This window comes from Periplaneta americana, chromosome 17, assembly GCF_040183065.1.
Source record: "Periplaneta americana isolate PAMFEO1 chromosome 17, P.americana_PAMFEO1_priV1, whole genome shotgun sequence".
In the NCBI taxonomy this organism is placed as follows: Eukaryota; Metazoa; Arthropoda; class Insecta; order Blattodea; family Blattidae; genus Periplaneta; species Periplaneta americana.
In genome coordinates this window covers 125,340,465-125,366,404 of record NC_091133.1, presented here as the reverse complement: position 1 = coordinate 125,366,404, position 25,940 = coordinate 125,340,465, and the positions used below count along the sequence as shown (strand labels likewise).

The window sequence follows — 25,940 nt, the reverse complement described above, 5'->3', positions numbered from 1 at the left end:
TCTCTCCCACTAATCACCGACATCTGGTTAACAAATGGTGTGCTCGCCCATAGGCAAAACACTCCGGCCGAAAGCAAAATTGATTGCACTGTACTATACAAGTATACGAAAATTAAAATGAGAGATATTTTTCAAATACTGTAGTTTAATAGTGTGATCGATTATTAACTACAAAGTTTCTGTTAGGATTGACATACTGCAACTTGTTTAAATTTAATAATGGTTAATAATATATAATGAATTCCTATGAAATACAAAGAAATTTCATAATTAGAATTTTTTTTACATTCCATGGAAAGTATTAATTTGAAGGGAAACATAAAACTCTACTATATATATCTTCTTTTCAGGTAAAGACAGTATATAATGTCCACCTAGTTTTTATTCTCAAATTTACTTTCAGAATAAGACTTGTTTAACAGAACAAATGTTACATAAGTTGGTCGCTCAGTATGAAATTCATAAAACCTAACATGAATTTGAAGAGAAGGTATTAGTGTCATACTGTAATTTTTGAGACCTCATACAGGTTTTCTGCATGTCAGTGACGTAACTATTTGTAATATTCGTTGTCATAATGTAATAAACAAAAATAAAATAGAGTACCTCTATTCACAAGCAGTATCATAATAACAAACGAATAATTACACATTAAAAGAATTTTAGATAACAAAAAGTGAAATTCGTTTTCTTTTGTTCTTCAAGCTATGGGGCTCTATTTGTGTGGCTTAGGGATTTCAAGTACTTCCTTCTTCTCCCCACGTCAATTCCGAGAGGCTATTTTAAGGAGATCATAACCTCTTTCATCCAGATCCTTACAAATCATCCTATTACCTCAACAATATGAAACAGTGTCAAAAGTTGACACGAATTTCTTAAAATAGCAAATCAATAAGAGGAGGACCCACTGTTTTGAAGGCCATGTAAAATGGTCTGCCCAGCACGGTGTTCCAAACAGCCTGTGTTTGGTCTAAATGGGTCACGCTATTCCATTCAGTGCTGTTAATTCTTTCATAAGTTCTCTAAACCAAAGAGTAAGGAGTATTAGTATAGAGTTATGTACATCATGAACCGAACTTATATACAGTATTTAAAAGTCTCAAAGTTAAAAAAGGTATACACTTTTTCAACTTCAATAAAATAATTTTCGGCTAATACAAATACATTTCATCGCTGTAGATTGTCAGCCTCATCCTTGGTAAACTGTGAACTAACCCACGCCAATCCCCATTTAAGGTTTGTCAGGAGAAATTTTAAAGCTTTTGTCCACTGTTCCTCAGAATTAAATTGGATTCTGAAACAAAATCACAAGAATTATCTCTTAAGTAAGTCACTCTCGCCTTCTTCTGTCCCAAAATACACACTCCATTTTAATTCTCACAAAAATCAGAAAAACGAGCAACTTACTTGATTGAATAAGAATTTCCAGTGGTCGAATCTTCAATTTTCCCCCTCTCCATTCGGTATGGGAGGCAGAATCCTGAATCACCCTTTTCTACTTCCTCTTTGAACTGTTGCAGGCAATCCAGGAAAGCAACCATAGCTGCATCAAACTTTGTATCCCAAAGAAACCGAAAACCACCTGAACCATACAGCGGCAGTTCACGGTGTTCAGCTAGCACCTAGTTTAAACATTAATTGTTGTATCATTATGTATAAGTCAATGAGCTGTAGCAGACATAAAAATAAAATCAAAACAATATCATCACAACCTCCAAATGAGTGATAATGTATTTTGATAAAATTATTTTCAAATCTGGGAAAGAATACTGTATTTTCAAAAATACCCCATGTCCTTGAATAAGCCATGCACCCCACTTTAGAAAGGGTGGGGAGAAATTACAAAAATAAAACTTACAACAAATGTATCCATAACAAATTAAAGACGAATGCAAATACAGTTCAGTTAATAATAAATAAATAAATTTTAATATTTGAGGAGAAAAATTTGCTCTGGTGCCGGGGAACTATGTACCAAGCGCTCTGACCACTGAGCTATGCTGAATTCAATCCACAATACGAGAAAAGGTTCAGAAAAGAATTAACCAAATTTCTACATACTCATACCTTCTACACAATTGATGAATTGTTTATGCTTGTGAATTGAATTATTCTACTTAAATGACATGTACAATTTTATATAGCTCAACTAAAATATGTTTTTATATTGACTTAATCTGTTTACTATGTATTGTATTTTTTGTTTAGCATAACTGATGAATTGTATGTACTGTAAATTGAATAGTATACTGTATAGGTCAACTGATGAATTGTTTAAGCTTATAAATTGAATTAATCTACTTCATATGAATTGTATAGCTTAACGAAAATAAGTTTGTAAATTGAACTAATTTGATTGTATATGTTTGTATAGTTTGGCTGATGAATTGTATATGTTCTTAAATGATTACTAGTCAGTGTAGCTCTACTGATGAATTGTATACAGACCTACTGTAAATTGAATGGTAATATGTATAGCTCAACTGATGAATTGTTTATGATTATAAATTGAATTAATCTACTTGATATTAATTGCACAAATTTGTATAGCTTAATGAAAGTATGCTACTTTGTATTGTATATATTTGTATAGATTTGGCCGATGAATTGTATATGCTTTAAATTGAATAGTAATCTATATAGCTCTACTGATAAATTGTTTGTGTTTGTAATTTGAAGTAGTTTGCATGATATGTATTATCAATTTCTGTATATCACAACTGGTTGAATTGTTTATGCCTTAAATTTAATTAAATTGTTTTGTATTATAATATAGCTCAACTTATGAATGATCGTTTGCGTTTGTAAATTTAATAATCTGATTGGCTATGTATTGTATACTTTTAGTAGAGCCATCGATGTTGGTCAGTCGACAGACTCACTGGGCTGCTGATCCGGAGCTGCGTTCGGGCTTGGGTTGGACCCCCCTTTGGACTTTGGTTTCTTCGGAGGTTTTCCCCAGCCGTGGGACTGAAGCCGGATGGTCTATGGCGAGTCCTTGACATCAACCCCTTTGATTTGATTACCCCCTTTGATTTGATTACCTGGTTGGGTTTTTCCGAGGTTTCCCCCACCGAAAAGGCAAATGCCGGGTAATATTTTGGCGAATCCTCGGACCTCATCTCATCTCACTACATCTCGCCAAAATGTAAAAAAAAAAAATGTAAAAAAATGTAAAAAAATGTAAAAAAATTGTACAAAATTGTAAAAATTGTAGAAAATTACTAAATTGTAAAACTATAAAAATTTGTAAAAATTGTAATTGTAATATTGTAAAATGTTGACATGTTCCACATCTTAAAGCTTCATTGCTCATGTAAGATCTATGGAATAAAATAAATGAATGAATGAATGAATGAATGAACAGCACCGGATCGAATCTTCCTCCTTCAGTGTTTCCCTTTGTGGCCTGACTCCAAGTTAGGCTTATATGTTGACATATATGTCTAGTGTCAACTGCCATTATATTAGGAGCGCACTCAATCGAGTGACTTATTTGGCCGGGATTCCGCAGTTATGATGCACTGCAGCTATGAGAATATTATGGATTTATTAATTTGTCCTACAGAATAATCTCTGTAATGTTGACAATTAATATTTGAGGAGAAAAATTCGCTCTGGCGCTGAGGATTGAATTCGGCGTAGCTCGGTGGTCAGAGCACTTGGTATGTTGAATCAAGAACCCGAGTTCGATCCCCGGCGCTGGAGCGAATTTTTCTCCTCAAATATTAATTGTCAACATTACAGAGATTATTCTGTAGGACAAATTAATAAATCCATGCAAATCAAGATTTCAGGTATAACTCCCTGTAAAGTTGATCTGAATAATTTCGAGGGAAAAATTGTTCCGGAGCCGGGTATCGAACCCGGGACCTTTGGTTTAACGTACCAACACTCTACCACTGAGCTACTCGTGAGCTCTAACCGACACCGATCCAATTTTTCCCTCTATATCCACAGACCTCAAAGCGGGCTAACAACCGTCAAGCAACCAACTTCGAGTGCACACTAACTCCGTGTGACTTAAATTGTGGTTTTCTGTTAACGAACAGTGACGTGTATTATGCAAATCAAGATTGCAGGTATAACTCCCTGTAAAGTTGATTTGAATAATCAAGGGAAAGATTGGATCGGTGTCGGTTAGAGTTCCCGAGTAGCTCAGTGGTAGAGCGTTGGTACGTTAAACCAAAGGTCCGGGGTTCGATACCTGGCTCCGGAACGATTTTTCCCTCGAAATTATTCAAATCAACTTTACAGGGAGTTATACCTGAAATCTTGATTTGCATAATACACGTCACTGTTCGTTAACAGAAAACCACAATTTAAGTTACACGGAGTTAGTGTGCACTCGAAGTTGGTTGCTTGACGGTTGTCAGCCCACTTTGAGGTCTGTGGATATAGAGGGAAAAATTGGATCGGTGTCGGTTAGAGTTCCCGAGTAGCTCAGTGGTAGAGCGTTGGTACGTTAAACCAAAGGTCCCGGGTTCGATACCCGGCTCCGGAACAATTTTTCCCTCGAAATTATTCGAAATTATTCTAATAAATCCATAATAAATAAATTTTATCCTGAAACAGGACATATTTCAAATCCATCCTATGTGCATGCTCTGCACACATGTCAGTTGTCATGCTTAAACGGCTGTTTACACGATATCCTACAACATTAAGAGCGTGCATAATGATTTCCATGTTCCTCCGCATCTTTGACAATTTTAAGTTTTTTGCCGTATGTAAAAAATTTCAATCTCATACCTTCTTTAGTGGGAATGATTTTTAGAAATAAAAATATAAGATGCACAAACTAAACACTTATCACTCATGAACTTGATCCTGACATGTACTGCTAATCCAAACATCATTTAACAATGTTAACAATTGAAATACCAGCGCGAGAAGGTAATGGAATGCACTACCATCTTAGGAGTTGCACAGGAGAAAAATAGGGTGATGTTGCCAACTTCAATTTGAATAATAATAATAATAATAATAATAATAATAATAATAATAATAATAATTTATTTAATCTGGCAGAGCTAAGGCCAGTAGGCCTTCTCTTCCGTCCAGCCAGACTCTAAATTCTAATTGAATACAGCTGATTACATAGTTATTACATTAATATCTAGGCCATAAAACAACATGAAAGTAAATAATGAAAGTTGGATAAGTAATGTTAGTGTAACAATAATAAGCAATGGTAAGAAATGGTAAGTAAGTAAGTAAGTAAGTAATAATAATAATAATAATAATAATAATAATAATAATAATGAGACAATTTAAATATTTATTCTGTGATATATATAACCATTAAACATTGAGAAACCTGAAACAGCTATTATTGTTAACAAGAATTGTTAGAAAAATATTTCGTTAGCCTATTCTTAAATTGGTTTGATGTCTGACAGTCCCTGACATTACTCGGTAGGGAATTCCAAAGTCGAGGAACAGCCACAGTGAAAGAAGATGAATATGAGGATGTTCGGTGGGAGGGAATGGATAATATTGAGGAGTGTTGTGATCGTGTGTCTAGGTTATGATGGGTGGATAAATTTTGAAAACGAGACGCAAGATAGACAGGAGTGGAGAAATGCAATATGTGAAAGAGAAGGGAAAGACAATGGATTTTCCTACGATCTTCTAGACGGAGCCAGGACATTTCGAGGGATGGTGTTACGTGATCAGCCCGGCGAATATTGCAGACGAAACGGACGCACATATTATGAATAAGCCATGTACATGTATTTTTTACTTGTATATTTCGGGAAAAAGTGCACGAGGTATTCGAGAAAAAGCAGTAATTACAGTGAAACAAATACTATACCCTTAAAAATAAGTTTACAGATGTTAAAGACACTGACAAATCTGTTGAACTATTTACTGTGCTTACCGAATTCCATGTCTCTGCGACAGCAATAGCTTTTTAAATAGTTGGCATGAAGTACACTAATGCTTAATTGTAACTATATATCACATGAATAAAAAGTATGAGACACTGTTTGTAGCTTTCCTATTTTCATTTATAAAGAATGTGGATTTCTTTTGAGGATTATACAAGGATACATGACGTGTATTAGGTAGAAAAAAAAAAAAGAAGATCCCAATGAGTATAACCGGGTGAAGTGTTACGAGTTAGATGTAAGGTAGAAAGACGGAATTATATATAAATTTAGTTAGCAAGATTAGAATACTTAAAGGAACGTAAGTGTGGAACGAACAGATGGTGGACAGTTAAGATCAATAAGAAGGAATTGACTGTTTAGAGTTAAGTTAATAGCGGGAGTAGATGAGTTATGAGTTGAACAGCTGTCAGGATTGCATGCTATTTGTAGGTACATGTAATAGAAAGTTATGGTGAAACCCGTATACATAAGTTGTGGTACACCATAACTAATATAAATGTTAATGACAAATAAATATCTATCTATATACAAGGATACTGCACACTTTCCACAGATGCTGCGCAAGTCATAGCTGAAATAGAATCTTTGTATCTAAGTGGTATATTTAAGTCAAGTATAAGTAATATCAAAAGAAGGTGTAGAATTCCCGAATTTCTTTTGCACATACAAATTCAAAGACCAGTAAGTTTTCTTTTGACACGACACCCTGCACAACACAATAATTATGTTAAAAAGTCCTGCAGTAATCAATCATCCCTGTGATACATATTGAAATCATATTTAAATAAGATCAACTTTGACCATTCAGTGCCACTTAACTGTATATTTGTAAATAAGTATAGCTGTAAACATTTTTCATCTTTTGTAAATAGTGTATTTGCTAAATTGTAATGTAGCAGTACTAACCCAGTAACGTATATACCCTAAAACTTATAATCCTAATATACCTAGAGGTGAAATACGAGTGAAATACATATCCGATATTCAATAGTAATAATAAAGACCGTGTCAAGAAATTTATAAGGACTTATTTTTCCATTTTTGGATTCTTCGGGACTAAAAACGCACAAAACCATACACGAGAGATTTCTATAGCTTGTACTTCGAAAATGATCCAAAACTCGTCTCTTCAGGCAAATAAAATATAAATAATTTACATTAAACACATGCACAGTTACTGTTTTCCAGTAATGGTATACACCATTAACGTTTCTTAACTACTGAAAACCATGCAACTTGGTAATGTATCACAATACAATATATTGAGACTTCTAAAATTAAGTTAAATGTGAAAACATGTACAGTAGATGCAAGTAACTGTGACCAGTATTTTTCAATGCAAAGTTGTCATATTGTGAACAAGACATGTAATTGCAAGGAAATAATGACCCTAAATACAAACTCATTTTTAGTCATACCTCTATCCATTTTGAATCTTGCCACCACCACCACCACCACACACATACACAACACAAACATGCTGCATTCAGGACAGTGGTACATAGATTACTCAACATACCCATGAGCCAACAACACTACAATGAAGAAATGAACACAATCAAATACATAGCACAAGAAAACGGATACAATCCAAACATAATAGACAACATCATAAGGAAGACAAAACTAAAACTTAACAAGCACAAAAACACGCAAAACACAACACAAACACAAGAACACAAGAAATACATCACACTAACATATGAAAACAAAAGCACACATAAGATCGCATCTTCATTCAGAAAGCAGAAATACAACATAGCATACAGAACAGAAAACACACTACAAAGACATCTCAACACACAAAAAACACAAACAAATAAATACGACCACACAGGTGTATACAAACTCACATGTAATAGTTGCGATAAGTTCTACATAGGACAGACAGGCAGATCATTCCAAACTCGATACAAAGAACACATTAAAGCAATAACCAGAAGACACAATACATCTACATACGCCGATCACATAACCAATGCTAACCATACATACAATAACATAAATGCGGACATGGAAATCCTACACACACAACCCAAGAACCAAAAACTCAACACACTAGAACAATAAGAAATATACAAACACAATAAAACACATCCCAATCAAATTCTCAACACACAGATCAATTTCAGTACACACACACTATTTGACTCCACTCTTCAACACCTTTCAACAATCAAACACACCCACATAACAGGCAGAGAAGTTCGAAATGACGCCGGGATCTAGTAGGCTCTGAGGATGGTGCGTGAAGCACTGAAACAGCTGTAAACCGCACAAATCTTACATAATTAACACGAGTAAGTCCGCTAGTTAATCAATTAATCATACCTCTATGTATGAATGGTTTCCATATGGCACAAGACGGAATCGTTGAAAGGTAAGATTCATTTTTCGAGCCAAAGCAGTAAGAAGCAGAGCTGTTTGGCCCCAAGCTGCATTAATTTCACTCCAGTCTACAGGTGCACTCGGTAGACGTCCTAGACGGAAATTATTTATAGTACCAAAATGACCGCTGTGCCAGATATGGAATGTTGCATTGAAGACATTTGTCTTCTTTAATTTTTCTAGTTGAGCCTGGGCATAATGAAGCTGGCATTCCAAGCTAGAATTATGCAAAATTATTTATATTAGCACACTGTTATCACAATATGTAAATAAACAGTGGAATACTGGGTACATTTCGCACATCCAGTAAAATACTGTCATATGTCGAGAATCACATGTTACTTTCGTAAATTATTTCCAACACTGTTTTACTACTTGGAAGTATGAAATTCTAATAAAAAAAATAATAAATTATCAAAGGTTTTGGTACCTATTTATTAAAATATTTTTACAGCAGTATTTTACTAGGAAATAGCATATCTTTACAAATCACAATTTTCGAGTTATGACACTAATAATAAATAATAATAGTAAACTGCCCCCCATTGAGGGTAGCCCTTACGGACTCAGTATATCCTCAAAAAAAAAAAAAAAAATTATTATACATATGTAAACATAGATATTAAATTTTAAAGAAGGGAAACAAAGAAAAGGGCGTGAAAAATTACAATTGCTATTAATGTGGCACCATGTGATTAATTAGGATTTGGTAGGATTTTTTTAACACAATTATCACAATGTCATCCCTCAGAGATGTTGGCAGAGCAAACTGCTGTCAAAATTCTTCGAAAAAAGCTGGTACAGTCCCTCGAGCACCTATGAGCAAGCCGAATACCTCAATGTGAATTAAGGCATATTTCAGCTTGAAATAGTTGTCTGAAGGCTCATAGATCGACTTCTTCTCAAGGTGGACCTCGGCTGACTGATGACATTCTACTTCAAAACGTATAATGGGGTCCACAATGATGCCCTGTGAGTATGATATACTGTATTTTGATGGTTTACATTACATGAAGATTCACATCCATTTCTAGAAGCTATAATTAAAAATAAAATTCTTTCCATTCGAACATGACTTTTCTAGTATGTATGTAAACTTAAACAATAAAATATTCTGAATAGTCTATATATTTTCCTACCTTTGATAGGCTACATTAACGAAAGATAAAATTCAATTTGTACACTGGGTCCAGCAAATGTTCTTGGTGTTTCTGTCGGCCAACCAGCAGCAGATCCTTCCTCTCCCCCAATATTATCGCTCCTTTTGCACATGTGAACTCATGGTACTTTGCCATATTAAAACTTACGTACTGTGTTATATTAATAACATTCGGTACTCACCCTCCATATAGTTGATGCTGGAAGTGCTGCCCATCATGTGTGATATTTAATTCATATCATATCATTCACAGGACTTGTTTCATTAAACCTTTTCACTAAATTCAGTATTGCTTTTCTATATGAACTGGGCGGCCAGAAAGTTTACGTCTAATGTTTTCTCTTCTACTACAAACAATTTCTGTTTTCGTATATATATTTTTAAAATGTGTACACATACACGTTGAGAATAAGGTTCTTAGGAAAATATTTGGGGCTAAGAGGGATGAAGATACAGGAGAATGGAGAAAGTTACACAACGCAGAACTGCACGCATTGTATTCTTCACCTGACATAATTAGGAACATTAAATCCAGACGTGTGAGATGGGCAGGGCATGTAGCACATATGGGCGAATCCAGAAGTGCATATAGAGTGTTAGTTGGGAGACCAGAGGGAAAAAGACCTTTGGGGAGGCCGAGACGTAGATGGGAGGATAATATTAAAATGGATTTGAGGGAGGTGGTATATGATGATAGAGAGTGGATTAATCTTGCACAGGATAGGGACCGATGGCGGGCTTATGTGAGGGCGGCAATGAACCTGCGGGTTGCTTAAAAGCCATTTGTAAGTACACATACACGCACTAAATGTAACCATTGTAAAACACAACACAACTTAATAAACTGCACATATTTTTAGCTGACTAACTGCGTGCCTTTACTGAAGACAGACTGGCACAGGTAATTTCAGGGGACAGGGGTTCTCCAACCATGCAACTTTCATGATCTCTATCTTTTCCCCCCCTCATTCCCTATCTCTTAGAACATACATAAATAAGAGCTAAGAGCTGATGCATGAAAGATAACAAACTAAACATTGGGATTCACAAGCCATGTAGATAAGGGGAGACAAACTCACGAGAATAGTCGAATCGGCATCTTTAGTCATAAACTTTGGAAACTTATTAATTATGGGCACTAATAAATCTATGAGTACAACAAGGCTGTGGACTATCTCCCCTTCTGTTTATAATATATATGAATCATATAATTAAGTTACGGAGAAGAAAACATTATGCAGGATTTGCTCCGTGTACTAACACATCTGGACACACTGCTGTATGCAGATTTCTTCTGGAGGTGACCTCTGGCATGTAGCCTATAATCCAAGACAAATTAGGGTATACCAGGATAATTGTAAACACTTTTCACTGATTTCAAATATATTTCAACATTACACAACCCTCAGTAACGGTAAGCATGACAAAGAAACATTGTGTTATTTTTAGATCTTTCTTTTCCCTAAAAATGGATTTAAAATAATAAGGTTGACTTTTTTTTTATCTTTTAACTGCTAGTTTACATTTACCCCTTTGAGAGGGGGTAATTGTAAACACCAATTTTCGCACGGGCTATCAGACACTGAACATTGTTCTCTATATCACTCAATAAAAGAATTGTATTCCAATGGATACCATCCCATTGTGGAATCCTGGGAAACGAGAATGTGGATGCTTTAGCAAAGAAGGGCAGCACTGCTACTTACAGACCTGTTAGTAAATCTACGTATTACTCTGTGAAGAGATTTATTAAATCTACATACTTAGACTTCAACAAACAAAATTTGATAACACAATCCCAAGGGAAAATATGGAACTCTCTGCATCAAAATCCACAGTTAATTCCCGATTTACCACGAAAATCGTCTGTAGCTGCATTTAGATTGGCAACAGGCCATGATTGTTTGGCCAAACACCTGCATAGAATTGGAATATATCAGTCCCCTAACTGCCCATTGTGCAACTCAAACCAAGAAATGGATTCGGAACACCTCAAAATCTGTGCTTCAGTGGCTAGTCATGATAATATCTTTGAAAAATATTGGAATGCAAGAGGTCAAATGACTTTATTGTCAAACGCCTGACATTAGAAAACAACAACAACATTTTTTGTTCTGTTTCAGAAGAAAGAGCTGTACTCCTTCCAACTCCAATATTGGTCACTGGTACATTTCGTCTCTTTAACCTATGATATATGACGATATAGGAACTCAGTACCCCTCCTGAACTTCACGATAACTGTAGTTACTATTTTTCACATCTGTGACAAACCTCTTTAAATCCTCTACAGTGTAGTTGAGTGGAGGTCTCTTTGATTACTGAAAAGTACGAAATGTAACCATAGTAAAACATGTTTACAATTAGCCCCATGCAATTAAAACTATGGGGCAAATGTAAACACGTCGTAATTTAATGAACTGAGGTTATGGGAGATCTCAAAACCATTGTAATAAATGTTAATTACTATACATTACTCATAAAAACAACATATTCTTGAAAAAATAGCACTGTACACTTTACTTACATTGCCAAAAATGAAGGTGAAGCAAAATTCTTTCTCAACTTTTTTTGTAGACTCTTACAAAACATTCGTTCACAACTAAGGAGTTACTCCTATTTGGCGCCAAACTGCTTTGTAGGTTAGCCAACATGTTAATTTAAATATTCCCTCAAATTAAAATTTTTATATTAACAGTTTTGTATTTCTCACAGTATTTGTTTATAATTACCCTCATCTATCCTACCTCAGATTTTGGACTTAGCATTTCTATAGATAACTGAAGTCATGGCCTTCAAAGGGAAATATCCTATTCAAAACAAAACTTGTATTAATAACACTTATTAAACGAGTCAACGCTTTTAATTTCTTGGGTTACAAGATGTCATTTAGTATAAATGAAGATATGGCAAACAAAATATCAAAATATATTAGTCACTGGGGTATTAAATCAAGGTTTTAAACCATCACGAGTACAGAAATACACCAGACTCCAAATCTATAGACTCTTGCTAGACCTTTTGAAAGGCATGATACAGCAAACACGTTGCATACTTTAATATATCAGGAGAAAGTCCAAGTTTGCGACCCACTTAGGCCCGATTGTATAAACCATTTAATCTTAGATCAGAGGTTAAATTGATCCTTGTTTCAGCTGAACTTGAAATTTTGTGTTGTATAAAGTCTAATCTGAAATTAATTTGTCTCAAACTAAAGTCAACTTTGACTGAAGAAATTTCTCCGATTAAGTTAGATGATCCAAGTTCAGTTATTTCTTTTCTGTTTGAAATATACGAGTGACAGATCGTGCAAATAAAATATCCATTATTATTAATATTAATAGATATGATAGGTACATTTATATATATTTCTTTCAATTTCTTACCTTAATACACAACCTTATATTTTATAAGGCTCTATCGTGTTCAGCAGTATTAAATAACATAACCTATAATTATATTATATTTATAACAACCATTAATTATTAATGGATATGATAGGTACATTCATAAATTTTCAATTAACTGTATTACTAAACGAAAATTGTCGTTTTATGAAGCTTTATTATGTTTAGCAGTATCAAACACCATAACATGATAACAACTTGGAGAACAGTCAACCTTCTTCTTATTGTCCGCCATTATTTACATCGCAATAAAAACCAGGGTCTCCAACAGAGTGTAATACGGAAAGTCGCGAAAAAGTAGTTGTAAAGTCGCTAGATTTCTCATTATCAACAAAGAAAGATTAAATTTTGTCACTATGGGGTGCTAAAAAGGTCAAGTTAGAAGAAATTGTTGTTGAAAAAGAGTTAAAATCGCTAGATTGGCAACACTGAACAAACCTGTATAACATTGTCCGCGCATCACGTATTTCACCTGTTTATGCGATGTTGCCAAATCCTTTTCACGTGAACTTAGATTGCATTTGAACCAAGGTAATTTGATCGCAGAAAAGTTTTATACAATAGAAGAAGTGTCTGAACTCGGTTTACTTTTCGATCTCCGATCAAAGTTGATCTTTAGTCAGGGAGTTTTATACAATTGGGCCTTAATCGAGAATGGCCATGAGTTAACTAATATCAATGAAGTTTTGCACGTAATACTTCCCCTAAATAATTGCATACACATTACCGCAGCTGAAGATTTTCATATAGCCCGGGCAACTAAATTAGGCATACCGCTTCTAAACGAACATATTCCAAACTTACACAACCCTTTATTCAACTTGAACGCATATAACCCACGTGATGGCTTATCAACCTATAACCATTCTCCCCCCCCCCCTTCCACCGTCAACTGTGACCTAGTTCACGTAATATTTGTAAACACTGTGCACCAAACAGTTGTCTTCTCACCTTCAGCGTCTTCAGGGATATCTCCACAGCACTCATGATACTGATTCACCAAATTTCAGTCAGTTCTGGACATCACTACATACACCAACCTGTTTCAATTGCAACTTCATCACACATGTTTTAATTTAATTTTAGTATTTAATAACTTTTAATAACTTTGATCATGGCTCACATAGCCCAGTTTTAATATTGTAATTTTTTAAATTTCATTGCATGTTCACCTATTTCTAAAGAGTTTAACAGGTGTCGTATTAGCAAATTCATCAATCGATATTGTTTTACACGATACTTATTATGTAGTAGCCCACTTCCATTTAGCTCCTTTTAAAATCTTAACAAAGATTTAATAATATAAATAGAAAATTACTAATTTCATCATAATTACAAATAAATAATAATTTAATAAAAAATTTCAGTAAAATAATTAAATATTAATAAATCAAAATTTTAAAAAATAAAATTTTAACATTTTGATTTTGATTGGTTTATTTATTTGTATCACACACACATGTACCACTTTCATGTACATAGGCATAAACTTTTCTGAAGATGGCTTAATCAAGCCGAAAACGTTAAAAACCAAATAAATGTGACAAATTATTGCAAACTAATATTTGTTAAATAGATAAGCATTGACGGTTCCTGACAAAACTCCTATTGTTCTTGCTAGACCTGTTCTAACGTACGGCAGTGAGGCATGGACCGTCAGGAAGACAGAAACGTTTGACGGTGGCAGAGATGAGATTCATGAGGAGAACCGCGGATTGTTCCCTTCTCGAACAACATGAAAGACCAACATGGACCCTGTCAAGTATATTCAATAATACTGTGCAAATCAGAAATCACACGAATGGAGGACTCCAAGCAAAAAACCTAAACAAATCATGTCCTATGGGCCATGGCATTGGCTGGAGACTGTAACAGATCCACTACGGTCCAATACTTGAACTGCAAATGATGAATGATGAGTAAATTTATTAATATAACATAGCAGTAAGTTTTAATCTGGTGAAGTGCTACGAATTTGCGAATGCAAGCACAAACACCGGGAACATTTGCTGGGGCTCACTGTACAAAAATGAAAGCTGATGATAGTAATTAACCTAAAAGAAGCATTTCTAACCTTTTAGATTCATCATCAGTCAGCATGAGATCACGTCGATGTCTAGTATATTCCCGCCAATATCGCTCTTCCTCTCCATCCAGTCTTTCATGTTCAGCTTCTTCTTTGGCAATTGCCTCTTTAACGGCAATTTCTGCTTCTTGTAGTGTTGCTAACTCCTGCAAGAGCCTCTGCTCTTCTGCCTTTAACTGAAGCATTGAAACCCAGTAAGCATAATTTTTCTACTAGTAACATGCTTACACAAGCATTTCTTTGATGTGCAATAATTACAAAGAGTGAAGTCCAAGAACAAAATATAACAGTATCGTGTAATTAAAATTTATAAAACAACTCTTATATTAAATGATCTTAACTTATCAGCATTATACAGGGCTTTCAATCTCGAATGCCACAACTCTTCTGAAAACTCCGCATGGGGAAGTAATACATATTCTCAGTACTCTGCCAAACACTTTGATGCTGTATTTATCACGTATATGCACAATCAGCTACACTTATTGTTTTTACAGTCGAATGTAGGATTTAGGCCTAGTGAAGTGTAGGCTTTGAAACATGAAAAGTGCATGTTATCAGTGAACAGCTTTTCTAAGTTATAAATCAGTGGTGACCAATTCAGATGCTCTTTTGAAGCAATAAGTGCGCCCACAAACAAGCAAGCCAGCCGTGAAAACACTGCGATATCATTTAATAACACGATCAATTCTGTAGTTTAATGACAAACAAAGACAGGTGCTATTACAGTGGCAAAGAGCTAGCAAATGGCTAGTATGTGTTGAGGTGCTCGTGACTGGACACCCTAATAATGCCATTATTTATTGTATACGATTTATGTCAGTTACTTTACTCACATCTGCTAATTCTTTTTCCAGTGATTCTATACCTTGGTCTTCTTCTTCAGCTTCTAATCTGTAAATAAAATGCAAAGTTCGGTTACAATCAATATTTACAAAATTACCACATACAGTGCCATGGATAAGAAAATATTATAACTCAACCACCAACAAATTTAGACAAGTCATTTGCTGCAAAAGACAGTGCACCTCATACGGCTTGACAGATTTCATGAAATTGGAAATGTCAGCAACAATGAATTAAATTAACAGTGTTGCTAATATAAAATGGAAATAATGAATAATGTTGGAACCAAAAAACTTTGTGAATTCCTCTGTCCCTTACAACAAACAGCATTTAGATAAATGTATTAATTATGGAGTTATGCAGCTTTCTATTGGTATTGTTCATCCCACATCCCGTGTACTAAGAGTAAAATCATACTTTTTAATCATTATGAAAGAAGAAATTATTAAAGCTCAACAAAATGTAATACTGTTAAACTACTGAATTTCGGAAACATAAAACTACAAAGTATCTATTAAATTGGATATTTAAAGTCTAAAAAATAATTCAGTTTTCTGCCACACAATGAACAATGCCCCATTCAATATGAAAGAAGAAACAACTATACTTAATGCTTCAAGATCAATAGATTAATTATTTAAATAGGAAAATGAACATTTTATACAAATGTGTGCTCCTAATAGTCAGACACATGTACCAAAGAAGTAAGAAAGATCATTCCAAACTGTTACAAGTGTAACCTTTTCAGAAATTCACTGTAGTCATTCCACTCGTCCTCGGTAAGTTTGAGCTGCTGATCCAAGAGGTCCAGCAGAGCATCCGTACACTCCTCACACAGAGGATGGTCCACCTGTGAGTTGCCTGAGAGGATGTCGAACAGGTTTGCAGTCACCCGCATGCGATGACTCAGGCTTTCAGTTTCACCCTCATCGCCAACTAGCATGAAACCATTCGCTCCATTTCCTGACTCTGTCAAACGGAAAGCGGGGATGTAGCGGTCCAAACTCCCTGCTTGTGATTCCAAGTCTACCTCTGGGGCTGCATGAATTGGAACTGCAAGACAGTATGAAATAATAAGTTGGAAAAAAAAAGAACAATAATTTCAGTAGCAACCTAGCAACTACTACTTTCTTTCATTGGTAAAAGCGCAGAATGAGGCAATACTTACTTACTGGCTTTTAAGGGACCCGGAGGTTCATTGCCGCCCTCACATAAGCCCGCCGTCGGTCCCTATCCTGAGCAAGATTAATCCAGTCTCTACCATCATATCCCACCTCCCTCAAATTCATTTTAATATTATCTTCCCATCTACGTCTCGGCCTCCCCAAAGATCTTTTTCCCTCTGGCCTCCCAACTAACACACTATATGCATTTCTGGATTCACCCATACATGCTACATGCCCTGCCCATCTCAAACGTTTGGATTTAATCTTCCTAATTATGTCAGGTGAAGAATACAAAGCATGCAGTTCTGCGTTGTGTAACTTTCTCCATTCTCCTGTAACTTCATCCCTCTTAGCCACAAATATTTTCCTAAGAACCTTATTCTCAAACACTCTTAATGTCTGTTCCTCTCTCAAAGTGAGAGTCCAAGTTTCACAGCCATACAGAACAACCGTTAATATAACTGTTTTATAAATTCTAACTTTCAGATTTTTTGAAGCAGACTAGATGACAAAAGCTTCTCAACTGAATAATAACAGGCATTTCCCATATTTATTCTGCGTTTAATTTCCTCCCGAGTGTCATTTGTATTTGTTACTGTTGCTCCAAGATATTTGAATTTTTCCACCTTTTCGAAGGATACATCTTCAATTTTTATAGTTCCATTTCCTACAATATTCTGGTCACGAGACATAATCATATACTTCGTCTTTTCGGGATTTACTTCCAACCCTATGAGGGAATACACAGGAAAAATACTTGCCTTTCATTCGCTGATAATTTCCCTTGCAAAAAAAAAAATCAGTGAGGATAATCTATACAAACGGAACAGTATGTTTTTGTTTTAGTTATGTGTATATTATTATGTAAAAGAGAATAAATTGGTGGGTGTGTACAGAGTCGTTTTTTACTCTTTGTATTTATTCATGTCTTGTTTCCATAGTTACTTCAGAGCAAAAGTGACATAGGTTATATAGACTATGTAATGCCTTGAATTCTGCACTTCATTCTTTTCTGCTATTGGCTCAGGGTATATTTACTACATAATAGGTACTGCAAGCTGTAGAAAGTGTTTCTATGTATATTGTACTCTTGTAGCTTCACTTTGTACGTGATAATCCTGATGTACATGCTCACTGATAAATATCTAGACTAGACGGCAGTTTGGAAGGCGGTCGGCTGCTATATGCGCCATAGCATTTCTGGTATGTGATGTCACAAGCTTGTACAGTAGAACCAATTGGAATCAGCCTGTAACATGTACTTCCTGAGTTCGTTTGTTCACGTGTGAGTGTTTCAATACATTGAATAAGTAAAACTAACATTTACTGTGTGTGTGTGTGTGTGTGTGTGTGTGTGTGTAAGATAAATAAATGGAAGGAGAGACTGTAAAAAGACAAGTATTACACAGGCAGGCGTGGAAAATATTGTTTAAGGTGTGTAATTATTTTAAAAACGTTGACGAGCAGAACGCTGCCGGCCATCTTGATGCTGGCTGCAATGTTGCAAACGTGCAAGAAACAACTGCAGAAGCATGTGGTGTGGGATTGAGAACAATGCAAAGAATATTGTTAGTGAAGGAAAGAGTTTATGTTTGGTGTCATGCTTACAGTAATCAATGGCTAAGGTCATTATTGTCTTTTGATAATTTAAATTCTCTCCTGCGCTATTTGTATTGCACATGCTCGTGAAGTACGATGCGGCAATGTTGTACGCTGCCTTGCTCTCTCTATCTGTCTCTCTCGACGCAAATACTAGCTGACTACTGCCTTCCAAAATGCCGTCGACTCTAGTTTCCATAACTCAATACGGTCCATCTGTGGCTGGCTATGTCAGGAATGATTTAGATTACTTACTGTATATGAAATTATTTAATAATATCATAGTAATTTGTTGAGTTGGGTTGAGTTAGGTTTTTGTGTAGGCTTGGCTGGCTCGAGGTAACTTGAATACCTATAGTGGGGTAATATGGGTAACAAGTTACAATTTATTGAATACAATTTTACCTAATCTTCAAACACATCCCAATTTAATATAGGCCTAGTTCACAATTATCTATCATGGAGTGTTAAAAATTTGTGTTGATCACACCGATACTGCCTGATAAAAAAGTTACAAAGGATTACCTTCTATAAGAATGCGGATATTCTCATAGGCTACATACTGATTATGTGAGGGCAACCTAAAAATACAGCAACAGAAAAAGCAAAGAATCTCGCCATCTAGGACTATATTTCGGACTATTTAAGATAAAACACGTATAATTTCCATCTCGGTTAACAAGAGAATGGATAATGTCGTCTGTTATGTAGATTTATGAAAATAAAATTATGTAATGACATGTTCGATATGTACTGTTCTCCAACCAGGAGATAAACCGTGAAAGGAATGTGCTTACTATTGCGTCATCTATTGGAGCGCAGTAGATAGATAATAATTATTAGTGTTATCACGTCAGTTTAAAAACCATGCGCTCTCCTGCATATGTTATTTCCTGTATGGAGGGATTAAAAGACCAGGGGCCGTATTCATAGACGTTTTTAGCGCGGGCTTCCGGTGGATGATCAGCGTTTTTCGTATTCATAAACCAGTGTTAGCGATAGGATATGAGCTACTGGAGCTAAATACAGCTGTGAGCAGCATGGGATGAAGATAAATATGCAAACAAGACGAAGAGCATGGTTATCGGAAGAAAAATAAAGAGGTAAACGTGCAAATGCGAAATGAGTCAGTGAAACAAATAGACACCTTTGGATACTTGGAATGTACTTAGCTACTATAAATAGCCTAGAAACATGAGCTGCTGCCATCGAAAAGAGGAAAGCAATAGCAAAGAAAGCTTTCAATAAAATAGAAGCATCTTCTGCGGACCTCTGGAAAAAAAATTAAGGGATAAGTGAAGTGCTTTGTGTGGAGTGGGGCATTGTATGGGGCTGTAACATGGCATTACGATGAAGTGAAGAAAAAGGACAAGAAACGTTTGAAATGTGGATATAGAGAAGAATGGAGCATGTGAAATGGACAGAGAATAAGAAATGAAGCTGTGCTAGAAAGAGTGGGTGAAGAAAGAATAATGCTAAAATTGAGGAGGGAGAGAAAAAGAAATTGCCTATGTCAATGGCTGAGAAAAACTGCCTAGTGAGATGCACTGGAAGGAATGGTGAACAAAAATTCAAGGCAGAAAAAGATATCAGATGATAGACAACATTAAGATATGTAGATCGTATGCGAAGACTAAGAAGAAGGCAGAAAATAGGAAAGACTGGAGAATGCTGAGTTTGCAGTGAAGGGCGGAAAACTAGGAATGAATATTGCAAGAGATGGATACCCATAACAGATCTATGTGGGCTTATCACTTCTACTTGCGAATTAGCTATAAGTTAATGATAAAGTCTTTGTTCAAACTAGTAGCTTAAACCATATAAACAAGTTACTTGTAAAAACAATTCAACTTTTTTTGTAGGTACCGTACCGGTACTTCCTAATGTTTTAATAAAACATAATTACAGTAGCTACTCCAGTACATGTCTAATTACCACCATTCTCATCTTCCATCTTCTGTAACAGTCTATTCTGTTACCTAGTTCTTAAATCTGTAGCAGAGTATAGGCCTAGGAGTCAGCAGTAGTATAACTTAAAAAAAAAATCCTATTAAATTGTGGCATATACTGTAACCAAAATCGATTTGGAAGTCTATAGAGAGTAGGCCTACATCTACAAAGAGGTTTGGTTATATTTTCCTATGCAAATATCTTACGTATATTCAACCATTTTCAAATATCAATTAGGCCTAAATATTTTAAATTTAGATCGCTTAGGTGTATTCTCTAGGCATTCTTACTTCATAACTTTTTTCAATTAGCTATTAATATGGGCCTATTTTGTGGCAAATAGTATTTTCATGCGTAATACAAGCCTATCTGCTGTGTCAAAATCAATTACACAACTCTTAGGAATTAAGAGAAACTGTGTGGCTTCTCCATTAATTAATATGTAGGTTTAAGTACTACGAGACAGAAAAAACTATAATATAAATAACTACTACATAAAGGAAATGTTAAAGTCAATAACATTATTAACTTATATGCTAGTTCAATATTCTTAAACCTACAGGAGTCATTCCGAAGCTCTTACGCAAATCGAGATTTAACAGCGAACATTAAAATTACATAAAATATTTCATTAAACTTACGAGACAATTCGGCAAGCGTATGTTCTCCCAAATTTCCAAATGTAGAATCAAGTTTTAGTGGTTGAAGACATCTTTGGCATACAAAAGAAACACTTGTTTTTGGTTCACCCATTTTACAGAAAGTAAATAATTCGCATTATTAGCTTTGATATTTTTTCTAATGTTACATTTACGTTGTCTTTGCACGAAGTCGTTACAAATACATGTAAATAACCTGTATTAGGACTTCTTTCTGGTAATCAAAGTTATACTATTACGATCAACTCGTATAAACCTCCACAAAGACTGAGTAGACAGACAACAAAATGCAACAGCTGATTTGGATAATGTCTGATATATGGAAGACAGGGTTATAACAAGTGAAAATCGAAATATTCCTATCTAATGTTGCAATTGCGGAACTACGGAAGAAAAAAAGAATGTGTTCTACTTAGAATACATGTCATATTTTATAAATTCAGCTTGTTGTATACAAATCAAGTAACATAAAAAAAAGGAAACAATAATATATTCTGAATAATGTATAAAATGTTACACATTCAGAATTTACTAAAATCTCAATCTTCAGTGGACTTCCTGGTTAGTTAGTGACGTCATGTTCGTCCTTTCGAACGGCGCCAATTCAAATATCTTTAATCTTGCCTTCAGCTCCTGATGAGTGATACAAACTTGAGACTTTAGTTTTGTAAGTTGTAGCGTCATTACGTCAGTTATATTCTTTTTAGTATTTTTATATGGTAACAATGCCTAACGGTGTCTGAGAATAAGGTGCTTAGGAAAATATTTGGGGCTAAGAGGGATGAAGTTACAGGAGAATGGAGAAAGTTACACAACACAACTGCACGCATTATATTCTTCACCTGACATAATTAGGAACATTAAATCCAGACGTTTGAGATGGGCAGGGCATGTAGCACTTATGGGCGAACCCAGAAATGCATATAGAGTGTCAGTTGGGAGGCTGGAGGGAAAAAGACCTTTGGAGAGGCAGAGACGTAGATGGGAAGATAATATTAAAATGGATTTGAGGGAGGTGGGATATGATGGTAGGGATTGGATTTATCTTAAAAGTCAGTAAGTAAGTAACAATGCCATCTGTTACTTTAACGATTCTTTCACTTTGAAATAATATAAATGTGATCAGAGGTTGTGAAACCTACCTGCACATCAGGGGAAGAAGAAACTGGACAGGGAAGTTTCCCTCCCTCGCTATGCTTCTACTTGTAGCTAGCTAACTCACAAATGGCCTATAATAATAATAATAATAATAATAATAATAATAATAATAATAATAAATTAAGCTTCCTTTATGAAAAGGTTGCCAGATTTGACAAAGCGTATTACATATAATTTGGAAACACACCTAAAAGGTAAAACGATTTACATTTGAAATGGTTAGGGAATCGAATATACAAAACATCAGAAAAATTTACACCTAAGTAGCGTTTGTGCTCATTTACAGTTTAGAAAGGGATAGTAGTATCATCGGATATGTTAGAATGATTTGAATGACATATACCGCGAGAAAAATAATAGTACGGATTTATTGGCATTGATATCTAAACCAATCAATAGCCATCGGTTAGGATAACTTGAAATTTCCTTTATCACTCCCATACAAGTGATTTCTCAATATCTGAACCGATCCTTTGAGGGTACTAATGGCTATTTCCTTCACAATGCTGTGTGTTAGCCCCAGGTTTTCACATTTGTTAGCTTTTCTCAAGAAACTAGTAACAAAACAGACACCAGTGAACTTCATTTCATTTTATTTTTTGGTAAAGTTGTGAAGAAAATTAATGGAAGCAAATTTGAAGGGAATTTTTTAAGAAAATTACTGTGATTTGATCTATTACTTACAATGAGTACTAAGTATCAATTGCATTTCCCCTTTAGCAATATTGTCAGGATAAAAGAAAAAAATTGGTAGTGATCCTCCAACCCAGAGGCCATTGGAAAAGGATCAGGCATTAAATTATACATGTGATCCTATTCACCTCCTCTTTCGAATGAATATGATCACGAATCCTATTCATCCCATCTTTCGGGTGAATATGATCATGGAACAAAAAAAATATATAATGGGTATGTAATAAATATATTGTGACGGCTGCCTCGGGAATCGATCACTCGTCCCACAGAGGGCAGGGCGTGCGGAGAGAGAGGAGGCCGCAGCCACGCAAACTGGATGGGACGGACGTAAGGAGAACGATGGCACGCTGGGCCGCGGCAGAGAGGAGGAAGTAAAGCAACTGCGACTGAGGGGAGAAATCCAGAGAAGTTTCGGGAAACGCCATCCTCTCGGCATCTGTAGATTGTTCGCGAAATCGTAGTTTCTGGAAACTATGGTTTAGTGATAAATAAGAGACGTGAAGAAGGAGCGAGTCAGTTGTTGTAGTATTGTACAGTGAGTTCAACTTGTGAATCAGAGTGCCCAGGAGTCTAGGGTTCGACACGCGAGTGAACTTGAGCAGCATCCAGGCGGAAGCAACGCAGTTGGAAGTCTTGAGTTCGAGTGCAGTGGACTGTCTCTAGGAGTATTGAGTTCGAAGTTCAGTGGACTGTCACTGCAAGTCTTGGGTTCGATATACTGTGAACTTGAGTGAATGAGCTAGAAGAACTAGCCAAGGCAAACAAACTGTGAACTGACAGTTATGTTTTGTAAATAGTGCTTTGTGAACATTAGTTGAGATTAGCAGTACATTGTTGTTCTCAATAATCCAAGTAAATTGTCATTGTCGTCTGTGGAGTGCAATAACGAATACTGTGTTGCTGTGTGGAGTGGAAATCTCATTGTTGACGGGAGTGTTTAAATTCAGTTATAGAAAGTGATTATTGTTGTGACAATAAAAGTTATATTATTGTTTTGAATAAAGTTACAATATGTAAATGAAATGAACTATGATTACAATAGGCTTCTATGCCAAAGACTCATGATTTGGTTATGACTAAAATTTTTCCTCTATAGCTTTTCCTGTGGAAAATGTTATGAGAAGTTTGAAATTGATCCTAGTCGCCCCAGAATCTACAGAAATTGAAGTAAAATACGTAAAAATGTAAGAACTGTAATATATGCATAAAGGTCATTCGTTATCTTGTGAAACCAAATGCTTGTATGCACCACAGCTCATAGTAAGAATCTTATGGTGAGGGTAAGCGAGTGAGCTAGCTAGTTAGAAGTGGAAGTGTAGTGAGGGAGGGAAGCTTCTCAATCCACTTCTTCTTTCCTCTTACACGCAGGTAGGTTTCACGAGATACTGAATGGTCTATAATCCAGTGTCAAAATTGTAACTTTCTCCCACCTCCAGTGGCTGATAGCGTAATACTTGTACTACACAGCTCAGTTATGATAACTCTCAATCATAACACAATTTCTGTAGATTCTAAATAGAAGTTTGAGCTGTAGAACAGATCTATAGTCCCGTCGATCTAATTTTCGGCAGCCAATCGCATTGCAGGTCGGCTACATTGAAACGTGTGCGTCTTGTGATTCACTGATGAAGACGTTATTCATTTCTTAAGGCTCGATAAATAATATAATCGCCCGCCATTTTGGCTCTTTCATTGGCATTCGCAGAAAGAATATGAAAACGTTATTTGCCGCTTAATTATTTGTAGAATTACAGTGCGTTTGATTTATCATAGGAACTACGACATGATAATATTTAACGGTGTGGCAAATAGATTCCTTGTCTGGTAGCTCCGCAACGAAAGAACAAAAATGGCGAACGATACTACCTACCTAGACTTTATAGAGCCTTCACTTCCTAAGACGTAAGCAAAGAGGAGGAGTCACACCGGGAATAACAGCGTCGCGACTATAGTTCACAATATCCATCAGTTTTCTTCTTTATAGGTATTCCCTTTAGGAGCAATGAAGGTGCATAAGGGGCATAGAGGTAGAACTGCATGCTTGTAGCCCTCAGTACTGGACCGAGGTGGTGTGGTAGGCAGTATGATCCAACTACCTTTTACCCCTGGAAAAGATCCAGTACTCAGTTTGACACGAGACTTCAGTTTTCTCTCTTCTATTTGTCATATCACTTTCATTTCTTTTTGTAACCATGTTGTCTCTGGTATGTCAGTGTGGACTATATTTGGTGGGGATGTGGGTAGGAAACTTACCTGATGTGCAGATACGTCTCACTACATCTCGCCAAAATGTAAAAAAAAATGTAAAAAAATTGTACAAAATTGTAAAAATTGTAGAAAATTACTAAACTGTAGAACTATAAAAATTTGTAAAAATTGTAATTGTAATATTGTAAAATGTTGACATGTTCCACATCTTAAAGCTTCATTGCTCATGTAAGATCTATGGAATAAAATAAATGAATGAATGAATGAGGCTTTCCTCTAAAATAGTTTGTTTCCCACAAATTACCTTTCCTTGACTTACGCCCTTTTAAAAAATACCGATTCAATTAAACCTGTCACAGTAACTTTTACTGAACTTTACACAATAATAAAAAATTTTAGAGGATAATTCGCGATTTTCGATATTTCGCGCAAGTTCATGCATTAATTACCGTGAATTACCGGGAGTAGACTGTATAAGGAGGGCTTATGTAGGGAAGCAGGTCTTCATATTCTCTGATAGCCAGGCTGCCCTTATGGCTCTCAACATGGTTCTAAATTGCCTCAATATACTGTTGGCTAAGGAGTTTCGTGTATTTAAGTACTCCAAAGCAATTCCCATGTATAATTACAGGCTGTTTATATTTATGCTTGGTTTATTAGTAACGTTTTCTTTCCCAACTCTGCATAAGTCTCATATGAAAACTATACACGGTTTATTAGTAAG

At 35.5% G+C, this 25,940-nt stretch overlaps 1 protein-coding gene across 1 annotated transcript; it reads right to left on the bottom strand.

Annotated features, from left to right (window-relative positions):
- Atg6 (Beclin-1-like Atg6) lies at positions 1 to 21,428 on the bottom strand. Its single transcript, XM_069816224.1, has 7 exons — positions 21,137 to 21,428; positions 16,521 to 16,833; positions 15,771 to 15,828; positions 14,923 to 15,110; positions 8,229 to 8,502; positions 1,408 to 1,622; positions 1 to 1,294 (listed from the first exon to the last, which is right to left on the bottom strand). Exons 1-7 carry the CDS (start codon positions 21,246 to 21,248, stop codon positions 1,168 to 1,170), a joined length of 1,287 nt encoding a protein of 428 aa, XP_069672325.1. The 5' UTR covers positions 21,249 to 21,428; the 3' UTR covers positions 1 to 1,167.
- Between the last annotated feature and the right edge of the window lie 4,512 nt (positions 21,429 to 25,940).